This window comes from Hippocampus bargibanti, linkage group LG04, assembly GCF_051943395.1.
Source record: "Hippocampus bargibanti isolate YZ-2025 linkage group LG04, ASM5194339v1, whole genome shotgun sequence".
NCBI classification, from domain to species: Eukaryota; Metazoa; Chordata; class Actinopteri; order Syngnathiformes; family Syngnathidae; genus Hippocampus; species Hippocampus bargibanti.
The window spans coordinates 33,300,281-33,322,919 of NC_142737.1; the positions used below are offsets into that span (position 1 = coordinate 33,300,281).

Genomic DNA, 22,639 nt, shown 5'->3' on the forward strand with positions numbered 1-22,639 from the left:
GACTTCAAGACGGCGCCGCAAGAGTGGCTGCCTTTCCAGCAGCTCCTATGTTTTGCTTTTCTAATTTCGTTTCTTTCATAACTTTGCTGCTGTGAAATGTAAATTTCTCCACTGCGAGACTAATAAAGGCAAATCCAATCCATTTGGTCTTCTTCACTCTTAGACCATTTTCTTTCAGTCGCTGAAGAACACTGTCAAGGTTTGTTAGGTGCTCGGATTCATCTCGGCCCATAACATGTAAGTCATCCGAGTATACCACTACATTGAGATCGCTCATTAGATTTTCCATTATTCTCTGAAAAATACTGACAGCAGAATTAATACCGAAACAAAGTCTATTGTACACAAACAGTCCCTTGTGTGGGTTGATTGTGGTATACTTTTTTGAGTCATCGTCAAGAAGAATTTGTTGGCAAGCTGTAGCCAAATCTATTTTTGAGAATATTTTACCACCACATAGTGTGGCTAACACCTCTTCGATGCGTGGTAGTGGATAAGACGCAATGTTAATGGCTTGATGCACTGTTATTTTGTAATCACCGCATAGACGTAGTCCGCTTGGGTACTGGGACTACTGGAGCGACCCACTCGCTGTGCTTGACAGGAGTGATGATTTCATCTTTCTCAAGACGTTCTAGTTCTTTTTCAACTTTGTCTTTCATTGCAAAAGGCAAAACACGGCGGGCCTTTTGAAATTCAGGGATTGCATCAGGTTTGACAGATATTGATGCCTTAATGGCCTTTAGTGTCCCTAACTCATCTTTGAAAACATCATGTTTTGCGAGTATTTCTGGGCTTGACTCTGGTCTTGGAGATCGCAGCATTTTGGTTTTTGTGACTGTTTTGATTGTTTCCCCGTTTAATTTTATTTTATCTAGCCACTCTCATCCACATAGTGATGGCCCATTCACCCCCACAACTACCAGTGTTAAGTTAGCAGTCTGAGATTCATGTCTCACTTTCACATGAAATTGACCTCTGACAGGATTTGGTTCCCCTAAATAGCCCTTTCGTGCTACACAACTCCCATCTACTGGTATATGCGAGAATGACCACTCATACACATTTTCAGAGATAATGCCGACACCAGCGCCGGTGTCAATCTCCATTGAAATCTTTGTTCCGTTTATGTCAAAAACGGTCTTATATGATCTCTGGCTGCCATTAGCACTATACACGTGGACTTGTAACATGGAACATCATCTTTTTCGTCAGTTTCTACATAGCCAGTCATTTTACTATTATTTATCTTTCTGTTAATCTTCCCAACTTTTTTGTTAACATTAAATGCTTGTGCCCGAGCCCGACATGCCTTTTGAATATGACATACTTTACATCAGTGATGACATTTTGAACTGTTGTAGAAACAGTCATTTGCACGATGGTTTGTGCCTTTGCATCTGTAGCATCCATGTTGGTGTGTTGGTGCGCTCCTCCCCTTTGGTTCTAAAATTGTAGACTTGCGTTGTGACATCTTCCCTTTTAATCAACTGCTGTGCATCCCGGTGGGCAGTCTCCGTGTTGACTGCAAGCACCACGGCTTTCGCAAACGACAGGCCATCCTCCGTGAGTAACTTGCGTTGCAAGGCCTCCGAAGCGACTCCACTGACAAAGCCATCATGTAGAGCCTTGTTGAGTCTGTCGTCGATATCACACCTCGTACACCAGGTTGATGTAATTCAGCGGCAAATTCCGTCACCGTCGGGCTGCTCTTCTGTGCGCATTTACGGTACCGAAAGTGCTCCGAAATCACCAACGACTTGGGCTCATCGTATTTTTTCAATGTGGATACAATTTCTGCAAAAGTCTTATCTCTGGGCTTGGCAGTTTGCACTAAATTACGTAAAAGCCCATATAAGTGTCCTTGAGTGTTCAGAAATGCGCTTGTAAATTAAATGTATTATTATTATTATATGCTAATGCGCCCATTAAGCTCAATAAAACGAGAACTTTCTTGCCGTCGACATTTTGTGCCTCGAACAACAGTTCCTTGCGCTCCACGTAGGCAGACCACGAATCAATCTCGGGTTTAAACTTGTCTGGTCGTTGTGAAAAGTAAGCCATCTTACCTCCCTATACTTTAGATCAGGGGTGTCAAACTCCGGTCCTCGAGGGCCGCAGTGCTACATGTTTTCCCAAGTCTCCCAGGTGTGTTGGAACAGGGAGACTTGGAAAACATGTAGGACTGCGGCCCTCGAGGATCGGAGTTTGACACCCCTGCTTTAGAGTATTTCTTCTACCCTAAAATTTAATTTTCCTCGTCGCCAGATGTGGCGTTTTTGTGACGAAGCAGACGCGTTATCCTTGGTAATCTGTATTGACCGCGACTTGTTGCATCAGCCGACACGGGGATGAATGTGGAACATTTACACACATGCAGAGTAGATGACAAATGCAAGGTATGGCAAGTCTGTGCATGCAAACAACCTGTAATCTGTAACTTTTGTGGTTAATACACCACACTGTTCTGCGCTTTGTATTGGATGATAGAATCAAAGCAACGTTGTTTCCTATTCGTCGACCTGTCTTTGAACATGTCCTTTGACGCCCGTGTTGTCTTTTTAAATGCGTTTTTGCTTGTTCACTGTGGATTTCTGTGCTTCACGGGCTCACCAAACAAGGCCGAGTGGGCCCACAGCAGCCACATCAAAGGCATTTAACAAGTTGTTTGGCACGTTCTGATTGCCTTATTTTAATATTCAACCTTGTGTTAATCATTTATCAAATGATACTTTGTTTTGCCATTTTTTATGTGCATTTAACATTGAAGTCCAATTTCGTTTACATTTTATTGAAATTGTTATTTAATTAAACTATTCTTTTACAATTAACAAAACATCATATTGCAGTCAAATTAAGATGCGTTATAACTATATGGCCAGTTGTCGCGTTCTGGTTGGCGACCAACGGGTGGCGCTGTCGGCGCCGCCTGCACTTGCACAGGTGTTGGTCTTTTCAATCAGTGGCAGCCTGTCACGTTCTGGTTGGCGGCCAACAGGTGGGGCTGTCGGCCCTCCCTGCACAGGTGTTGGTAGTTTCAATCAGTGGCAGATAAAAGGACTCCTGGCACAACCATTTGGTGTCGACGGGTAAGGGAGGTCAGGTGGAAATGGCGCAGCACCGACAGTCAAATTTTAACTTGAGCACACTGCAGCTCAATAATCTCCATGCACACATGGAGGCTGTCACACATCAAGCCTGTTCCATTTGCCATCCGTATGTGTTTTTAGGACACAAACAGAAGATGTCGTCACAGCGTTTTGACGCTTGAATAAAAAATGAGTTGAATCGGGCGTCAAACGCCACCCTTGCGTGGCGCTCTGCCGCTGACGTCGCACATACACAATAAATGGCTGCGCTGACGCCACATAGCTCGTGACGCGTTCAATGTGTAGGCACCTTTAGTGGTACGTGCTCTGTGATACGGGCCGGCGGGCCAGATGTAATACATATTAGATCATCTCGCCGACCAAATATAATTGTAGTGCAGGCAAAATATAATTGTGGTGCGGGGCAAGGATGGCCCGCGGGCCTGGGTTTGACAAGATTGCTATACATGGCTGTTCGTTTTTTCAGGCGAAAAACGCCTTACTATACAGTATATAGTAGTTTTTTTTGCCCATTTACACATGGACATTTTTTTCGGGTTAATATTTGTTTTTATTTAACAGATGATTAAACACATTTCACAATACGTAGGGTGCTGTACAGTCAACAATGGTACAGGGGAGAACAAAACCTTGAAAATGAGTGGAAAAAATATGTTCAAACATCATAACTAAAAGTTGGGAAAAATGATTTCAATGCACCAATGGAGAAAAAAAGAATGTAAATAATTTAGAATCAGCTTGATAAAGCCTGATCGGATGAGTCTTTCACCATTATCGGTTCTCGAGTGTTTTTAGGAGTCCCCTCAGAAAAAAATCTTTGGCCACAAGCAGAGAAGGAAAATGGTTTCTCACCAGTGTGGATTATTGTGTGGCTAATTACAGTAAATGGCTCTTCTGAGAGAATTGTTTGGCACAAATTGGGCAGGCAAAATATTTCTCAGCAGTGCGGATTATTGTGTGGCTAATTAAAATGCCTTTCTTCGAGAATCCTTTGCAACAAACATTGCAGGCAAAAGCTTTCTCACCGGTGTGGATTCTCACGTGCACTTAAGTGATGCTGCCTTAAAAATCTTTGACCACATTCTTAACAGGCAAAACGTTTCTCACCAGAGCCGGTTCTTGTGTGGCGAATTAAATGGCCATTCTGAGAGAATCCTTTGCCACAAACTAAACACGAAAACGGTTTCTCACCAGTGTGGGTTCTTGTGTGGCTCATTAAAGAACCCTTGCAAGTGAATCATTTGCCACAAATTAACTGGCTCTTCCTTGAGAATGTTTGACCACAATCTGAACAGGAAAAAGGTTTCTCACCAGTGTGGATTCTTGTGTGGCAAATTAAATGGCTCTTCCTTGAGAATGTTTGACCACAAACTCAACAGGAAAAAAGTTTCTCACCAGTGTGCATTCTTGTGTGGAGAATTAAATGGTGCTTCTGAGAGAATCTTTTGCCACAAAGGGAACAAGAAAAAGGTTTCTCACCAGTGTGGGTTCTTATATGGCTAATTAAATGGCCCTTACCAGAGAATCCTTTGCCACAAACTGAACAGGAAAAAGGTTTCTCACCAGTGTGGGTTCTTATGTGGCTAATTAAATGGCTCTTCTGAGAGAATCCTTTGCCACAAAATGAACAGGCAAAAGGTTTCTCACCACTGTGGATTGTTGTGTGGCTAATTAGAGAGCCCTTCTCAGAGAATCCTTTGCCACTATCTGAACAGGAAAAAGGTTTCTCACCAATGTGGATTCTTGTGTGGATATTTAAAGAGACCCTGTGAGAGAATCCTTTGCCACAAACTGAACAGGAAAAAGGTTTCTCACCACTGTGGATTCTTGTGTGGCTCATTAAAGAGCCCTTCTCAGAGAATCCTTTGCCACAAACTGAACAGGAAAAAGGTTTCTCACCAGTGTGGATTCTTGTGTGGCTCATTAAAGAGCCCTTCTCCGAGAATCCTTTGCCACAAACTGAACAGGAAAAAGGTTTCTCACCACTGTGGATTCTTGTGTGGCCAATTAAATGGCCCTTACGAGAGAATCCTTTGCCACAAACTGAACAGGAAAAAGGTTTCTCACCACTGTGGATTATAGTGTGGCCAATTAAATGGCCCTTCCGAGAGAATCCTTTGCCACAAACTGAGCAGGAAAAGGGTTTCTCGCCACTGTGGATTCTTGTGTGGAGAATTAAATAACTCTTCTGAGAGAATCTTTTGCCACAAACGGGACAAGAAAAAGGTTTTTCACCAGTGTGGGTTCTTGTGTGGCTCATTAAAGAGCCCTTGCGAGTGAATCCTTTGCCACAAATTGAACAGGAAAAAGGTTTCTCACCAGTGTGGATTGTTGTGTGGCTATTTAAAGAGACCCTGTGAGAGAATCCTTTGCCACAAACTGAACAGGAAAAAGGTTTCTCACCACTGTGGATCCTAGTGTGGCCAATTAAATGGGCCTTCTCAGAGAATCCTTTGCCACAAACTGAACAGGAAAAAGGTTTCTCACCAGTGTGGGTTCTTGTGTGGCGAATTAAATGGCCATTCTGAGAGAATCCTTTGCCACAAACTAAACACAAAAACGGTTTCCCACCAGTGTGGGTTCTTGTGTGGCGAATTAACTGGCTCTTCCTTGAGAATATTTGACCACAATCTGAACAGGAAAAAGGTTTCTCACAACTGTGGATTCTTGTGTGTTTACTTAGGCTTCCCTTCTGAGAGAATACTTGGCCACAAGCTGAACAGGAATAAGGTTTCTCACCAGTGTGGATTCTCGTGTGGCCAATTAAACGGCCCTTCTCAGAGAATCCTTTGCCACAAATTGAACAGGAAAACGGTTTCTCACCAGTGTGGGTTCTTGTGTGGCGAATTAAAAGACCATTCTGAGAGAATTCTTTGCCACAAACTAAACACGAAAACGGTTTCTCACCAGTGTGGGTTCTTGTGTGGCGAATTAACTGGCTCTTCCTTGAGAATGTTTGACCACAATCTGAACAGGAAAAAGGTTTCTCACAACTGTGGATTCTTGTGTGTTGACTTAGGTTTCCCTTCTGAGAGAATCCTTTGCCACAATCTGAACAGGAAAAAGGTTTCTCACCAGTGTGGATTCTTGTGTGGCGAAATAAATGGCTCTTCATTGAGAATGCTTGACCACAAACTGAGCAGGCAAAATGTTTCTCACCAGTATGGGTTCTCGCATGCTTTTTCATTCGACTCTGATCAGTCAACGTTTTGCCACACAGAGAAGATTTGCAGTGTTTGTTGTCAGTGGGACACGCCTGATCACCGTGACACTCTTCGACTTGACCATCATCACTTTTGGTGCAAGGGTGCTCTGGCTCCTCCTCTCTTTTAATGTCGCGGACTTCCTCTTCTTCCTCTTCAAAGTGAGAGGGCTCTGCATTCAGCCGCGCAGGACAAGCATCTTCACTGATGCCTGCATGACACAAAAAAAAAGAGACACACATGAAATTATGGTGAAAGTTACCAAGAGTTAAATGAGTTCAGATTATCACTCAAAATGTGACATGAACAGCATCACATTCATGGTTGATTTCAAGACTTTGACGCCGGCGAAGAAACATTGTCTTGCCTGCACGAGCTGCTAGCCATTGCTTCCACCTCTCACAGCCAACATGTTTCTGTTTCGATCATGAAGACACTGAGAAAAGTGCTGCTTTTTACAGATGTGCTTCTTTTTTCATGCAAACACAATCTCTCTCTTTGTCTGTCTGTCTCAGCGTGCACACTTGCTTCCCCCAGCCACACACACTCACATACACAGCCTACAGACACAAACAGGGACTGACTCAAAGCAGTGAATGCTCCATTTGGTCTCTAGTCAGGCATTGATAGTCGAACAAGCAAAAACGAGTCTTTCATATATGTTGAGTGTGCGTGTGTGGATGTGTGTGTGAGGCAAAGACATGATTGGGGAAATTTCATGATTGATATCACCTGCGAAACGAGCTGATCATGTGATAAACAGAAATTGTGAAGCCTTTTTAAGAGCACGCGCAGAATAAAATGTTTGTCGTTTCCCAGACCAATGATTGACATGGCTGTGCATCATTTTTCTCTCGTGAGTACTTTCAATCGCAACGAAAATTTACCATTTTGGTCACTGTTAAAACGCTAGGACTGCTGCCAGAATGACTAGCGCAACAGGTTATGAGCCCAGTACCACAGGCCAAAGATGGTTGAGACCAGGGTTCGGGAACCTTTTTGACGAAGAGAGCCATAAAAGTAAAATATTTAGATATGTTTTTCAGTGAGAGTCACACACACGTGCGCGCACACACACACGCACAGCCACTTTTCAACAAAATATCAGAATGTATTATTTAAAATAACTGTGATAGTACTCACTGCTAACATGAATGGTTTTCCGTTCCTTGTGATTGGTAAAAGTCCAGGCAAACGATCGGAATGAAATTCAACTTGCCGGTCCAGAGGCGAAATTACTGCTAGCTAGCCTGCACACGGTTCATAAGCTTCCACACTTGCTATCTGCAATATACTTCTCCCAGAAGTATGTTGATGCTAACGTTAACATGGGGCTTGTTAAAATGTCACTGACATTCGACTGTTTCATCGATGGTATTGTTTCATTGCAAATTAGAATCAGAACATTTTCTCTCCTCAAAGGGCGAACGCTCCGGTGCATTCACCCTGAAGTACACTCGTGCTCGTTTAAAGGGGTGTTTACCTGTTTCAACATGACGGCCAGTATCATCCGATCATAATGGCGCCTTCGGCCAACCTAGATCAGTGTCATCCAATCAAGATTGCGCTTTCCACCAACTGCAGCCCCAACAGGAAATGAACGGCGAAAAAAATGAGTATATTTTGTTTTATCGGCGAGCCATATGCAGTCATCAAAAGAGCCAAATATGGCTCGCGAGTCATGGTTCCCGACCCCTGGTTTAGACTTTCGTTCAATGGCGATGAGAAAAACTACGAGCTCTGGGAGACGAGGTTCCTGGCGCACGTGGAGTTGCGAGGCCTCAGAGACGTTATATTGGGCGTCTCGAACATTGAGGAAGACAGCGAAGAAGCTCTCGCCGAAAACAAGGCTAAGAATGGAGAGGCATATGCAGAGTTGGTGCAATGTCTGGACAATAAGAGCCTATCACGAGTCGTGAGGGACGCAAAACGTGATGGGAGAAGAGCACTGGAGATTCTCCGTGAGCATTATGCTGGACAGGACAAACCACGAGTGGTGAGTTTGTATTGCGAACTTTCTTCACTCCGAAAAGGCAGCTATGAGACAGTTATCCGAGCAGCGGCTCCCCCCTCCCGGCAAATTGGCGTTTTTATGTTTATTATGTTTGTGAAAGTCATAAGTGCCTTGCATGCTGGGTCCGCGAGGACACTAATTTCATCTGTGCAGTATGTCCTGCATATTTGACAATAAAGCTGACTGCCTGAAAAGAGCACATTAGCGACGGGCTTCAGATACCCATGGTGCTAAAAGGACTTCCTGACTCTTACAAACCGTTCGTTGTGCACGTCACCCAATCTAATGACAGAATGACTTTCGGCGAATTCAAAACTAAGCTAAGAAGTTTTGAGAATACCGAAAAGTATGGAAAAGGTGACCAGAGTTCCAACGAAGACAATGTAATAAAACTAGCGGGACTACAAGACCGCATGGGAGAGGGAGAGGAAGGAAAATTGACCTGGCTGATGTCGAGTGCTACACCTGCGGTAAGAGAGGGCACATGGCCAGGACATGTCCTCGCACTTACTTCCCAGACGAGAAGAGAAGAAAGAAGGTGGGACACGCCACATCAAAGCCGACACGGTCGAGGGCGAGGCCGCGACATCATGAAGGGAGCTGCTGACGAAATCAAGTCAGAGCACACATCCTTCTTCAATCTAAATGACCAGCCGACAAGTGGAAACAAGAAAGGCTTTATGGTCGACAGTGGCGCCACAGCACATATGGTCAACGACGCCACAAAGTTCAAAACAGTCGACAAGAGCTTCAAACCCGAGGACCACATCATTGAGCTCGCTGACGGACCCAAGGTGAGCGGAATAGCAAAGATGAGAGGAGAGGCTGAGGTCTACTTGCTGGACAGCGAGGGACGACGCGTGAAGACGAGACTCAAGCAAGCACTCTACATCCCAGCATTTCCGCAGAACATCTTCGCCATCCAAGCCCGGGTAAAATACAGAGGGTTGTGTCAGGAAGGGCATCCGACGTAAAAGCTTGGCCAAAACAAACATGCGGATCAAACCTCTAAAGATGGAGGACAATCATTTGCTGTGGCGACCCCGTCAAGGGAAAAGCCGAAAGGAAAGGAAGATATTCGCCATCAAAGCAGCAATAGCGAGTGGAGGCATGCTTCAAACACGGTGATGACTGGTTAGTCCACAGGGATGGGACAAAATTCAAAATGGAGGTGTTTGGTAGAGTGTATCACCTAAACACAAGAGTAGAGAAAAATGTCGATGAAGTGTATGGTTGTTGTGATAAACTTGTTATGCCAAACTTGGCACAAAATACTGGGTCATTGTAACTTCGAAGATGTTGCTAAATTAGGAAAAAGTGGTTAAAGGAATGTCTATTAGAGGGAAACACAAGCCTAATCAAAACTGAAATCTGCACACAGGGCAAGCTGATACAGAGCAGGAACAGACATGCAGATGCTAAAGCTGCAACTGTGCTACAGCTAGTGCACACAGACCTGGGCGGTCCTCTAGAACCGACAGATAGAAATGGCTATAGGTACGCAATAGCATTCACTGATGACCTCAGTGGGATGATTTTCCCATATTTTATTAAGGCAAAGGCTGACACGACAAAGGCTACATAAAAATTCAAAATTCAAAAAAGTAAAATGCATCCGATCCGACAATGGCACAGAGTTCACTGGGCAAGAGTTTCAATCTTACGAAGAAAGAATGGGATAAGGCAGGGGTCGGGAACCTTTTTGACTCAGAAAGCCATAAAAGTTAAGTATTTAAAAATGGCCCTTCAGTGAGAGCCACAACGCGCGCGCACACACACACACACACACACACACACACACACACACACACACACACACACACACACACACACACACACACACACACACACACACACACACACACACACACACACACACACACACACACACACACCGGCGCGCACACATACACACGCGCACGGCCACTTTGCAACAAAATGTCAGAATGTATTCTTTAAAATAACTTTGTGATCGTACTCACCGTTAACATGAATGGTTTTCCGTTCCTATGGTTGGTAAAAATCCAGCCAAACGATCGGAATGAAAGTGAACTTGCCGGCTCCATAGGCAAAGTCACTGCTAGCTAGCGCTAGCCTGCACACGGCTCATTAGCTTCCACACTTGCGATGCAACATACTTCTCACAGAAGTACATTGATGTTAACGTTAACATGGGGCTTGTGTGATGTCACGAGAGGCTGTGTCCTGGAGGGCAAATACATCCCCCTAAGATGGCTCCACCCAGAGAGTCTTGGCCCCATCCTGTCCCGCAGAGAGCTAGCCTGACTTTGACTGTTTTGTCGACTGTATCGTTTAATTGCAAATTAGAATCACAACCTTTTCTCTCCACAAAGACTAATCCTTGATGCATTCAAGCTGAAGTGCACACGTGGGGCTCATTTAAAGGGGTGTTTACCTGTTTTGACTGACGGCCAGTATCATCCAATCAAAATTGGGCTTTCCGCCAACTCCAGCCCCAACAGAAAATGAACAGAAAAAAGCGAGAATGTGTATTTCGATTTATCGGCGAGCCATATGCAATCATCAAAAGAGCCATATATGGCTCGCGAGCCATCAGTTCCCGGCCCCTGGGATAAGGCATGAGACGAGTGCACTCTACTCGCCCCACCAGAACGGTACTGTCAAGGGAGGTTGGCAAACACTATTTGAGATGTCTAGATCAGACCTGGGCATTGCACGGCCCGCGGGCCACATTCGGCCCTCCGGGTGGCACTGACTGGCCCGTATGACAGGCCTGGGCATTGTATGGCCCGGGCCACATACCTTTGGTTGACTCTGACCGCGAGTGTAAGTTAAATTGAAAATTTCAAAATAAACATACTTTTTAATTTCACCTCATTCATGGGCTAAAGCTGCACTGCTTTTATTCTGAAATTGTTTTTTTAATTCATGCACAAAATGACGTAATGCGTATTTCAAGACATGCGCGCGATTGAATCACAAGAAGACGACTTTCGCCCTCAAAAATGTCCGCTCAGGCTAAAAAAAGAGGTAAAGCTGTGTGATTAGTTTGCGGGGAGCAGATCGCCGTGTTGAAGGACTACAATTTCAGTCGGCATTACCAGACGAAACATGCAGAGAAATATAAAAACCTAACTGATGCTGAAAGAGCGCAGACATCGGAAGCTTTGCGAGCTAAACTACAAACGCAGCAAGGCTTTTTTACCAGGCTTCATGCATCCAGGGATGCAGGAACCAAGACCAGCTTTGTGATATCCCACAAAATAGCCATTAACAGCAAGCCAAGTGCCAAGTTTTGACTTTTTCTCCTTGGCTCTGGACGAGAGTTGTGATGTCCGCGACACAGCCCAGCTACTCGTATTTGTCCGCGGGATAACGCCGGACTTCAGGATTACGGAGGAGCTGGCAGCAATGCGGTCGTTAAAAGGGTGGACGACAGGGAGCGATCTCTTCACTGAGGTAAATGCTTGTATGGACGCGTTGGGACTAAAATGGGACAGACTGGCAGGTGTCACCACGGAGGGTTGTCCAAATTTTACCGGGAAAAATGTCGGACTTTTAAAACACATGCAGGATAAAGTGACTGAAATGGACCCTGATCAGAAATTAGTATTTTTAGATTGTATTTTACACCAACATGTGTTGTGCAAATTAGTGCTAAAAATTAACCATGTTATTGATGTTGTTACTAAAATAGTTAACTTCATCATGGCACGGGCACTGAATCACAGACTGTTTGTCACACTTCTGGAGGAGCATGAGAGTGAGCACAGTGACATTGGCAACCACACTTCTGTGAGATGGATCAACCTGGGCAAAGTGTTAAAAAAAGTCTGGGATCTGAAAGCAGAGATCCAGGAGTTTTGTGAGACAAAAGGCAAGGTCATCCCAGAGTTTGCAGATGAGGTCTGGATGGCAGATTTCGCATTTGCTGTTGATGTGACTGCACTGATGAATGAACTGAACACCAAGCTGCAAGGCAAGGGCCTTTTTGTACATGAAATGCACAGCTTTGTGAAGGCTTTCATGAGAAAGATACAGTTTATTTCAAGACAACTGGAGAGCAACACTCTCACTCACATGCAAACCCTGAAACAAGTCACACCATCAGCTGATAACCTCTGCAGGTACTCATCCATGTTAGGAGCATTGCATGGTGAGTTTGCAAGGCGATTTGAGGATCTAAGAACAATGGAGGATGAAATGCACATGATTTCCTCTCCCTTTACCTTCAGTGTCGATGATGCACCCAGTGATGTTCAGCTGGAACTCATTGACCTGCAATCTGATGAAGTACTGGCAGAGCACTTGAAGTCAGGATCTCTGCTGGATTTGTACTCTTCTCTCAAGGAGGGGAACTTTCCAAACATTAGAAGACATTCTCAGAAGATGTTTGTTCTCTTTGGCTCTACCTACATTTGTGAACAAACATTTTCAATGATGAAGTTCACAAAATCCAGGTACAGATCCTCTCTCATTGATGATCATCGGTCAGCTGTGCTTCGCATCTCCACTTCAGACATTCAGCCTGACTTTGATGCAATTGTTAAAGCCCAGCAGAGATTAGATTTCTCTCACTGAACAAGAAAAATGAACATTGAAACACCAAATGAGGCAGTTAGACCACAAATGTAGGCATGTTACTTACTGTAAGGCACCAGATAACAATGAACTGGGACACTTTTTCTCAAAATCACAGTTCAGTGACAGTCAATATGTTGTATCTTGCTTAATGTTTGGTGCAAAAAGACAAGATTGTGATGTCTTTAAAATGCTCAGAACCTTTACACAACTATCCTACAGTATATGGTACTCAAAATGTGTTTTGAAGTGAATGTGACAGAATATGTTTACTAATATGAGTCACAAATAGTAAAAAATGTTAATATTTTGTCTACCATTGTGTTGAGACATTTGAATGAAGACATTTTTGTAAGGCAACCTCATTTTTTCAGTTTATTTGGTATTTAGTTTCATTGCTTAACTTTAATATACAGTAAAGTCTCGTTATATCGATATCGGATATATCGATAGTCCCGGTTATATCGATACTATTTCTATGCACGCACGGAGAAAATTGCATGGAAACAGGTTCGGATATATCGATAGTCCCGGTTATATCAATATTTTTTCGTACTCCATTGACTATCGATATAACGAGACTTTACTGTATATTCTTGCCAGCTTGTCAAAACAGTGCTATTTACTGCTTTTTAAAAAAGAAATAGAATTAATATTATGCAGAATTGAGTTCAGCCTTTTGGCCCGGCCCTCCACAATATTTTATGTTTCTTATGTGGCCCCATGGAAAAAATAATTGCCCACCCCTGGTCTAGATGCACGGTGTTGGAAAGTAACCTTTCCAAGCAACTATGGACATATGCTGTAGAAACGGCCACTCAAATTCGCAACAGATGCTACATGTAAGCGGCTACAGCAGACACTTTACCAGGCTTTTACAGGAAAGGCACCCAACCTTTCTAACATGCAAATATTTGGCCGTGAATGTTATGTTTATAAACAGGACAAAAAGAAGTTAGATTCCAGATGTGAGAAGCAGATTTTCGGAGGATATGATAAGTATGGTCCAGCCTATAGTGTGTACTACCCTGACAAGGAAAGTTCTGAGACATAGATTGGTGAATTTTTTAATAAAAAACAACAGAGATGGTCAAACTCAAACGGATTGTGACTTGTGGGACGATCGATATTCAGAGCTACAGTAAAGTACCCCTGAAGGAAATCAAACAGAGTCAAGATCAACTTGAGAAAAGCAAAGAACCGAGTGCTGAAACAGGAGCACAAACAGGAGAACGTTTGGTATGTAAGCTCAACAAATCACTGTCTGGCTTCAAGCAGTAACTGGATTATGTTACTAAATAATCACCTAATTAAGAATGGTTTTATACAAAATGATGCAGATCATTGTGTTTACTACAGAGAATCTGAAAATCTGAAAAAAAACTCATTTTGTTAGTGTGGGTGGATGACTTAATCATTGCGGCGAGTAACGATACTCAGTGAAGTAAAAGAAATGCTAAAAAGAAGGTTTAAAATGAAAGATATGGGTCTACTTAGACCACAGGTGTCAAAGTCAAGGCCAGCGGGCCAAATCTGGCCCGCGAAAGCAAATCAAACTTGTTGAATTCCATGATGATTGCGAAAATCTGAGCCAAAATTTCATATTTTTGGATGTCAACCACAATAAAAGTCATTATTCTTGACTTCAGATTTGAAAACGAGTTATTCATTAATTTGCTGTGTGCTCTATATGCAATATTTGAAGGGATTAAAACATTCTAACGGGTTCCCCAAATTCATGACGGCCCTCGAGAGGAAACCATAACTACAATGTGGCCCGCGGCAAAAAATGACTGACACCCCTGACTTAGACACTTCCTAGGTATCGATTTGAAACAAAGTAAAGGAGAGATCAAAATAACCCAAAAGAAACACATTGAGAGAATGTTGAGAAAATTTGGAATGGCTGAATTCATAGTAAGAAGCACCCCTTGTGAACAGAAATTGGACTTTAACAGTGAGAGTGAAGTTGTGAACTCATCAGGGTAGAGAGATAGTGGGCAGCCTAATATACATAATGACATGTACCAGACCTGATTTAAGCTGGGTTGTTAGCAAACTCTCAATACCTAGCTGAACCAAAACAGCAGCATACGACTGCAGTTAAACATTTACTAAAATATTTAAAAGGTACTACAGATCAAGAGCTTACTTTGAGAAAATGTGAAGAAAAGTCAAAACTAGAGGGATATAGTGATGCTGATTGGGCTGCCGATACAAATGACAGGAGGAGCACAACTGGATATTGTTTTAGCCTAACTAAGGAAGGTCCAGCTATATCGTCGAAGAGTATAAAACAGCCAACTGTCACGTTATCAACCTGTCAAGCTGAGTATATGGCACTGGCGGCCACAACTCAAGAAAGCATGTACCATGTCCCATGATTAAAAGGGATAAACAGCAGTAATTGTCACGTACCAGTAAAATATATCAGGACAATCAGGGGGCAATACCTTTGTCCGAAAACCCAGTGTGTAGGCAAAGAAGCAAACACGTAGATATTAATTATCATTTTGTACGGTCTGCGCACACTGAGGGGAAAATATCTGTAAAATATTGTCCGACATGGTTGCGGATGTTTTTGTTAAGGCGGTGACAAAAGTGAAACTTGAAAGATTCAAGAGATATTTGTTTGGAGAACTGTGAATATTTTAAAGCTTGCAGTGTTGCAAATATGTAGGATGTTTTTATTTTTAAAACAATGTATTTCTTGTTTCGATGTTTTTCGTGTTTTTTCTTTTTGTTTGCTGCATGAAATTGTGAACATGTCTTTGAGTGGGAGTGTTGAGTGCGCGTGTGTGGATGTGTGTGTGTGAGGCAAAGACACGATTGAGGAAATTTCATGATTGACGTCACCTGCGAAACGAGCTGATCATGTGATACCCGGAAATTGTGAAGCATTTTTAAGAGCATGCGCAGAATCAAATGTTTGTCGAGTTCCCAGACCAATGATTAACACGGCTGTGCATCATTTTTCTCTCATGAGTACTTTCAATCGCTACGAAAATTTAATATTTTGGTTACTGTTAAAACGCTAGGACTGCTGCCAGAATGACTAGCGCAACAATATAATTACAAGAGCCACTTCAGGTCAGAATCGATTTGGTCAGAAACAAAAGTCCTGATGTCGCACAACTTTCGAGACATTTGATTCTATAAATATGTGATGAGAGCTTTGAGCTTTTGCACTTGTGATTTCCTAGAGTCATTGTATGTTACTTATTTGAGCGCGTGTGTACAAGAAAACAATACACAAAGGCTGTTCAAAACGACAGAAAGAAGAAAACAAGCGAGACGAGCAGTAAGAGCCAACCTAATCTGTGAAGAACAATTCTTGGCTGCATCCTCCAAATGGCGTCCTGCAGTTGACGTTGTCCCTGGTGCTCCTCTTTTTCTTCACAAAGGTCCTTCTCGTCTTCTGGTGTCCTTCCTGCGTACATTGTTCACACGACAGTTCCAAAATGTTTCGCTTACGATCTCTGCGGAGTGATGCGTTGAGCACGAGGGCGCGGTTGCGCTTGACATTCTGGCAGCGGTCCTAGCGTTTTAAACAGTAACCTAGATGGTAGTTTTTCGTAGCGATTGCAAGTAAGTGTATGTTACTTATTTAAGCGCGCATTCAAAAACCAACAACACACGAAGCCTGTTCAAAAAGACTTGAAAACAAGCAAGACGAGCAGTAAGAGCCAACCTAATCTGTGAAGAACAATTCTTGGCTGCATCCTCAAAATGGCGTCCAGCAGTTGACGTTCTCCGTTGCGGTCATCTTTTTCTTCACAAACGTCCTTCTCGTCTTCTGGTGTCCTTCTTGCGTCCATTGTTCACACGACAGTTCCAAAATGTTTCCTTTACGATCTCTGCGGAGCGATGCGTTGAGCTTTGTTAGCTGCTAGCAAACTCGGCGAAGCTAAACGAGGCCTAGAAAGTCCAACGTACACCGAGACGACTTTAATCGGACACAAGCTTCATCGAAAGATGTTCTAACCAAGTAAGATAGTGCTGGGCGCTCCAAGTGGGCGTTTCGAGCACTTCGCCGACAAATTCAGCAGAATTTGGTCATCGGGTGTCGACCGCGTTTCAGTCCGAGCTTGCATCAAGTCAGCCATTGTGACTATTCTGCATCCCGGAAATCTGTCCACAGTAAACGCAGTTCACCACCTTCGAAATAAAAGCATTTTAAACCGTCAGCGGTTTGGATACAAATAAATTATTCAGACAACTACGCGTCCCCCAGACAGAATGAAAACGGTCTCAGAATAGCACCAAGGAGAAGAGACGGAAAAAAAGTCAATATAAACGCTCAACGTCTGTGTAAGCTCTCAGTCGTACAGGAGTGGTCCATCGATGAGAAGGTTTCTTCAGCCGTCATCTGTACAAAAGTGAAGGTTTCGGACGTTTCGCCTCCTATCCAAGAGGCTTCGTCAGCGAACTAAAGTCTGACTGGTCGTATCGGTCCCATTTATATATCCCTAATGTCCAGACCTGGTGGCGCCGGACACAGCTATGATAGGTCCCTACTCTCAGGTTGGGGGGGCGCGGGACCCCTCCCTGTGGCCCCACTGATTGTTCCTACATTCCTGACTAACGACTGGCCTATTACCCCCACACCCCCTGGTATCACCTCATCAGCATAACGACCCTCATCAGCATTGCGAAAGTTGCCTAACCTGTTTTGCCTGAGCAGGCTATTGTATGAACGATCCAAATTGAACCTCACACCACCAGACCGGTTTAATGAAGGATTTTGTTGTTTTATAAGAATCGCCTCTTTTACCCCCCTTTCAAACCATCTATGTTCTTTCGCTAAGATTTTAACCTCATTGTCGTCAAATGAGTGGTTGCTAGCTTTTAGGTGCAAATGTACTGCCGATTGAGGCCCACTAGTATTATCCCTGCGATGTTGATAAAGTCTTTTTTTGAGAATTTGTTGAGTCTCCCCAATGTACTGCTCTTTACAATTTTCATTCTTACAATGTATGGAATGAACTACATTACTTTGTTTTTCATTTGGTAGCCTATCTTTTGGATGCACTAATTTTTGCCTTAACGTGTTTATCGGTTTGAAATAAGTAGGAATTTTATGTTGCCAAAGGACTCTTTGTAATTTTTCAGAAACTCCTGCAATGTACGGTACTGCTACTCCTCTCCTTTTAGAATCTTGAGAATTATTGGTTTCGTTCGCTATTCTTTCTTTCTGACATTTGTTGAATGACCACTGAGGGTACCCACAGTTAGTGAGTGCTCTCCTGATATGTTTTGACTCCTTTTCTCTACCTTCAGTGCTAGTTGGTATTAGTTTAGTCCTATGCTGGAGGGTTCTGATAACTCCTAGTTTATGTTGTAAAGGGTGGTTAGAGTCAAAAAGTAAGTATTGGTCAGTGTGCGTAGCCTTCCTAAAGACTTCTGTTTTTAGCGCTCTGTCCTCTTTTATAATTACTTTACAATCCAAGAAGGCTAGTTGGTTCTCTTGAATGTCCTCACGAGTAAATTTAATGTTGAAGTCTACAGAGTTGAGATGATCTGTGAAGGATTGAATTTCTTGTTTCTTAATTATGACAAAAGTATCGTCCACATATCTACACCAGTGTCTAGGTTTTGTCCCTGGGAAGGATGTGAGGGCCTGTTTCTCCATCTCTTCCATGTAAAGATTAGCCACTATGGGTGAAACTGGTGAGCCCATAGCACAACCATGGATTTGTTTATAAAATTTTTCCCGAAATTGAAAATACGTAGTATTAAGGCAGATTTCTAATAATTGGCAGATGTGATCCGGTTTCAGTTTGGTTCTTTCATGCAGAGAAACATCCGCTAGCAGCCTCGTCCTCACCACTGAGACTGCTGCTGGGGTTGGGACAGATGTAAAGAGAGAAGTCACATCGTATGATGCCAAAGTTTCCTCAGGTTCCAATATGAGGTCTTTGATCCTCTCTACAAACCCTGTGGTGTTCTCTACGTGGTATTCTGTGTTACCAACCAACGGAGCTAAAATAGTTTTTAAATATTTGGCTACATTGTATGTAGAGGAGTCAATGCTACAAACAATGGGTCGGAGGGGGAACCCTTCTTTATGTATTTTTGGCAGGCCATAGATACATGGCGTGGCCTCTCCCGGGTATAATCTAAAATACATCTGTTTGTCTATATGTTTTCCTTTCTCTAGCTTTTGGAGACAGTCAATCATTTCTTTCTTGTATCTATTGGAAGGGTCCCTTTTTAGTTGCTCATACGTGTTAGAATCACTGATTAACCTATTTATTTTGTCTTCATAATCCAATGTGTTGAGCAGCACTGTGCATCTGCCCTTGTCTGCTGGCAAAATAGTAATATTTTTGTCTTTTTGTAGAGTAGTTAACGCCTTTCTCTCTTCTAATGTTATGTTGGACGGAGGAAGTTTGGCACTACTGAGAAGAGCTGATATTTTAATGCGTAGATCATCTGCCTCTGCATACGAAAGTTTGTTATTTTTAATAGCCGATTCAGTAGCTGTGATATAATCTATTGTAGGTATAGTTTTAGGAGTCACTGAGAAATTTAAACCTTTTGTAAGTACCGCCTTTTCTGTCTCTGAGAGATCTCTGTCTGACAAATTTTTGATCCAATTCTCCCTTGCAAACTGTTCATACCTAATTTTACGCGTGTTTACCAGTAGCTGAGATTGTTTCAGTAAAAGTAATTTTTGAAATTTACCCTTTTGTCTCTCTTTGGTTTTGCTGTGGTGCCTCATATAACCGGATTTAGTAAATTCACACACTTCCTGATAGATTTTGTGGGTAAGATTAGTTTGTAATCGCTGATAATAAGTTTCTATTTCTGACTGTTTGTTTTTTATCTCTATGTTAAGTCTCCTAATTCGCAAATTTAGAATTTTCCTAGTATAATTTTGTTGCATTTTATCGGCTAAGTATCCGGGTTCCAGGGGTGCTTGCTTCAAGCATTTAGGAATTAACCGGCTCTGTCTACATCTAAGATTGAATCTGAGGTGGTTCTTTAAATCAGCTAATTTAAAGGTGGCCTTTTCTAAGTTACGTACCAGCAGAAGGATGTCTCTCCCAAAGTTGGCAGCAATACGTCTGTGTAAGCTCTCAGTCGTACAGGAGTGGTCCATCGATGAGAAGGTTTCTTCAGCCGTCATCTGTACAAAAGTGAAGGTTTCGGACGTTTCGCCTCCTATCCTAAGAAGGCCAAATTAATTCGCCACACAAGAATCCACAGTGGTGAGAAACCTTTTTCCTGTTCAGTTTGTGGCCAAGGATTCTCTCAGAAGGGAACCTTAAGTAAACACACAAGAATCCAAACTGGTGAGAAACCTTTTGCCTGCTCAGTGTGTGGCAAAGGATTCTCTCGGAAAGGCCATTTAATTCGCCACACCAGAACCCACAGTGGTTCGGCAGGAAACAATCCTTCTGCAGGAAACAATCCTCAATCCTCACCTGCACCGTTGAACATTCAGGGTTTGGACATTGAGAGGGTGACCTCCTACAAGTACATGGGTGTTACTCTGAACAATAAACTGGACTGGACTACAAACACGGATGGTAACTGAGGTCTTTTCAAGTTCGGGGATCACTCCTAAAGACTTTCTATGACTTTGTGGCGGCTTCAGCTATCCACTATGGAATTGTCTGCTGGTCAGGCAGCATCACCACCCGGGACAGGAAAAGACTGGAGCACCTTCTCAAGAGGGCCAGTTCTGTCCTGGGCTGCTCGCTGGACTCTCTGGAGGAGGTGGGCAACAGACGGACGCTGGCTAAACTAAAAGCTATGATTGACAGCCCCTACCACCCCCTCCTGCCCACCCTGACAGCACTGGGTAGCTCCTTCAGCCAGAGACTGTTACACCCGCGCTGCAAGAAGGAGCGGTACCACCGCTTGTTCCTATCGACTGCTGTCAGGCTTTGCAATTCTCAATGATCACACGTGAAAAAAATACAAATAAACTGGACACTTCTAAATAAGGGTTGATGCAATATATCAATCTGCCTTTCTTGGTGCTTGCACCATGTACAGTTTTTTTATGAAGCGGTTTTGTACATTTACATTTGTACAGTATACAGTTGACATTTTTATTTTGTTATGCTTAGAACACCTTATTTTCTATCCTTAACCCCCCATCCCACCCCCTTTCAAATTGCTGCTGTGGACCGCAAATTTCCCCATTGTGGGACGAATAAAGGTTTTCTGATTCTGGGAAAGCATTTTCCTGTTTAGTTTGTGGCAAAGGATTCTCTAAGAAGGCCAATTTAATTCGCCACACAAGAATCCACACTGGCGAGAAACCTTTTTCCTGTTCAGTTTGTGGCAAAGGATTCTCTCAGAAGGGGAAAAGATTTTTAAGGAAGCATCACTTAAGTGCACGTGACAATCCACACCGGTGAGAAAGCTTTTGCATGCCCAGTTTTTTTGCAAATGATTCTTGAAGAAGGGCATTTTAATTAGCCACACAATCATCCGCACTGCTGAGAAATATTTTGCCTGCCCAGTGGCAAGCAATTCTCCCAGAAGGGCCAATTGCTGTAATTAACCACACAAGAATCCACACTGACGTGAAACCATTTTCCTTCTCTGCTTCTCTGCTTGTGGCCAAAGATTTCTGTGAAGCGACTCCTAAAAAGACACTCAAGAAACGATACTGGTGAGAAACTCATCCGAGCAGGCTTTATCAGGCTGATTGTAATGTATTTACATTCTTTATTTTCCCCTGGGGAACATTGAAATTGTTTTTTTTTTTTACTTTTAGTTATGGTTATTAAATGTAGTTTTTTCTCACTCATTTTCAATGTTTCCCCCCTGTCCCATCATTGAGCGTACAGCACCCTTGCCTGTGCTGTGAAATGTGTTCAATTTTCTATTATTAAATAAATTCCGCACGAAAAAAAAGACCATGTAGAAATGGGTGAAAAAAATGATGGTGACTTCCGATTTACGACCGACTCGAGTGACAACCACCTGTACTTATGACCACAATCGCCAGACCTTTTTTTTATTATACGGCTGCCACCGCTACAGCCAGCCTGCAACGAGACAGAGGTCCGTGCAGGATGATTTATTTAGCGACAACACAAAGCGCTGGTTCCAAAAAGAGGACTAGGGGAATAATCAAAAATAAACAATACCAAAAAACGATGAGTGGGCAGGGGCGGTCAAAGGGAAAGCCGTCAATGGCGAAAAGCAACTTGCACATGGTAGTGCAGAAAAGGTACAATTCTGAAAGGATTACGGGATGTGTCAAAGTCAGCTTTATTGTCAAATATTCTAATATGCATGACATACAGCACAGATGAAATTGCTGTCCTCTCGGACCCAGCATGCAAGGCACTTATAATGACTTTAACAAGCATAATAAACATGAAAAGACCAATTTGCCGGGAGAGGGGAGCTGCTGTGTGTGCACGCGTCGCCATCATGGGAAAAACATATATATATATATATATATATATACAGTAAAGTCTCGTTATATCGATATCGGTTATATCGATAGTACCGCTTATTACGATACTATTTTCATTTCCCTTGCACATTTCTAGTCTTTTTATGTATAATTAGTACCGTTTAGTACGATACCCGGTTATTACGATAATCCGGTTATTATGGTGCTCCTTTTCATCCCCCGCCGGCCATTTTTGTTGTTTATATTCATATATCGGTCACGCCATTGGTCGACTTGGTCACCTGTCTTGGTTACGTGAGCAGCTCTCCCGAGCAGACGCCATTTTCAGACGGCAGCTCGTGTGTATCAGACGGCTGCTCGT

At 43.0% G+C, this 22,639-nt stretch overlaps 2 protein-coding genes and 1 pseudogene across 3 annotated transcripts in view; 1 reads left to right on the top strand and 2 right to left on the bottom strand.

Moving 5' to 3' along the window:
- LOC148899815 (uncharacterized) overlaps positions 1 to 22,639 on the bottom strand; it is a 121,504-nt gene that overhangs the window by 83,911 nt on the left and 14,954 nt on the right. The gene's annotated exons all lie outside the window — the stretch shown is intronic.
- LOC148899821 (uncharacterized) lies at positions 2,852 to 17,017 on the bottom strand (annotated as a pseudogene). Its single transcript, XR_016114797.1, has 3 exons — positions 16,582 to 17,017; positions 16,204 to 16,320; positions 2,852 to 6,524 (listed from the first exon to the last, which is right to left on the bottom strand). The product of XR_016114797.1 is annotated as an uncharacterized LOC148899821 (transcript).
- On the top strand, positions 11,541 to 16,209 carry LOC148899822 (general transcription factor II-I repeat domain-containing protein 2B-like). The gene has a single exon (XM_088995298.1). It carries the CDS (start codon positions 11,721 to 11,723, stop codon positions 12,888 to 12,890), a length of 1,170 nt encoding a protein of 389 aa, XP_088851424.1. The 5' UTR covers positions 11,541 to 11,720; the 3' UTR covers positions 12,891 to 16,209.